The sequence below is a fragment of the Atta colombica genome, unplaced genomic scaffold, assembly GCF_001594045.1.
Source record: "Atta colombica isolate Treedump-2 unplaced genomic scaffold, Acol1.0 scaffold47, whole genome shotgun sequence".
Lineage (NCBI taxonomy): Eukaryota > Metazoa > Arthropoda > Insecta > Hymenoptera > Formicidae > Atta > Atta colombica.
This window is the reverse complement of record NW_017259536.1, coordinates 1,429,584-1,430,801: the sequence shown is the minus strand read 5'-3', so window position 1 is coordinate 1,430,801 and position 1,218 is coordinate 1,429,584. Positions and strand designations below refer to the sequence as shown.

Genomic DNA, 1,218 nt, shown 5'->3' with positions numbered 1-1,218 from the left:
GTGTGTGTGTGTGTGTGTGTGTGTGTGTGTGTGTGTGTGTGTGTGTGTATTACAAATATATCTGTAATGATATATAAAAATATATATTATAATATGTGTTTTCTATTTTAATTACAGACTTTCAATACATTAAAATTTTTTTTAAAAGATACCATTGAATATCAAATTATTAAATTGCTAATCAATTTAATTTGTGATATTACTATGGTAATTCGGTTGCGTTTCTAATTTCGGAAAATCAATTTAACGCGCAATTCAAGAGACCACAAACGTGGTATATAAATTCACATGAAATTATAATTTAAAGCATTCAGAATCTAGCTTCGATTAGTATAGGCATTATTGCTTCTTATTTAATGTATATTTTTATTTGTTCATCTCTGAAAGAAAAACCGTTAATAATCCTTAATATATATGATTGTCGTGTCATAAGCACGACAATCTAAGTATTTTTCTCTTTGAATTTTATAAGTAATATTTACATTATTAATTGTAAAATTTATATACAATTTGTAATATACATAATTTTGTAAATACTTTTTAAATTATATTTTAGAGTCACTTAATAATTTTTATATATTTGTGCTGATAATCAACCTGGAACAAGAACAATTCATCGTGAGTAAAAGATCATCGTGGATGCTAAGGATTAAAATACAAAACTATTATGTCTTAAATATATCTAGATTATTCAAAATATTTTCAAATTTATTTATATGTTAAATTGTATGCCAAACTGTATAATAAAAATGATGAGATATGTACATGATCATACACATAGTCATAGAAATGTCATAAGTAATATTTTTTATAATATATGTATAGAATATTGCGATCTACGATTGGTCAGTAAAAAGCATCAGAGCAATCACAGTAATCGCAATTAAAAAAATAAACGAAATAGATACAGGTTTTCAAAAAGGAGTAATCGCATACCATTACTCTCGGGAAATATCTTTCACTATGTTCAAAGCGAAAACCTTGGTAAAGTAACGAGTGCACTTTCAGTGGAACGAAGTAACTCATTATGGCATACAGTTTATTATTTTTATTCATCTGAACCTTCTCAATCTAGTGAATTTCAGTGAAACGCATTCTGAACGATTTCTGCGATAAGTGCAAAAATTTTATATATTATAACAAATTTTTATCTTAAATATTATAAAAAATGTATGAACTGAGCAATCAAAGTAATTTTATTAAATCTAAACAATTGTC

General features: G+C 25.5%; 1 protein-coding gene across 2 annotated transcripts in view; it reads left to right on the top strand.

The window, feature by feature from the left end:
* Nucleotides 1–1,218, top strand: part of LOC108691465 (myrosinase 1) — a 4,934-nt gene that overhangs the window by 3,313 nt on the left and 403 nt on the right. Inside the window, exon 8 of one of the 2 annotated variants that reach the window (XM_018199214.1) lies at nt 557–634. The exons of the other annotated variant lie outside the window; for it this stretch is intronic. Within the exon in view, the coding sequence (XP_018054703.1) occupies nt 557–589 (33 nt within the window). The 3' untranslated portion in view covers nt 590–634. Of the gene's footprint in view, nt 1–556; nt 635–1,218 lie in introns of those variants that run through there. 2 annotated transcript variants of the gene reach the window in all.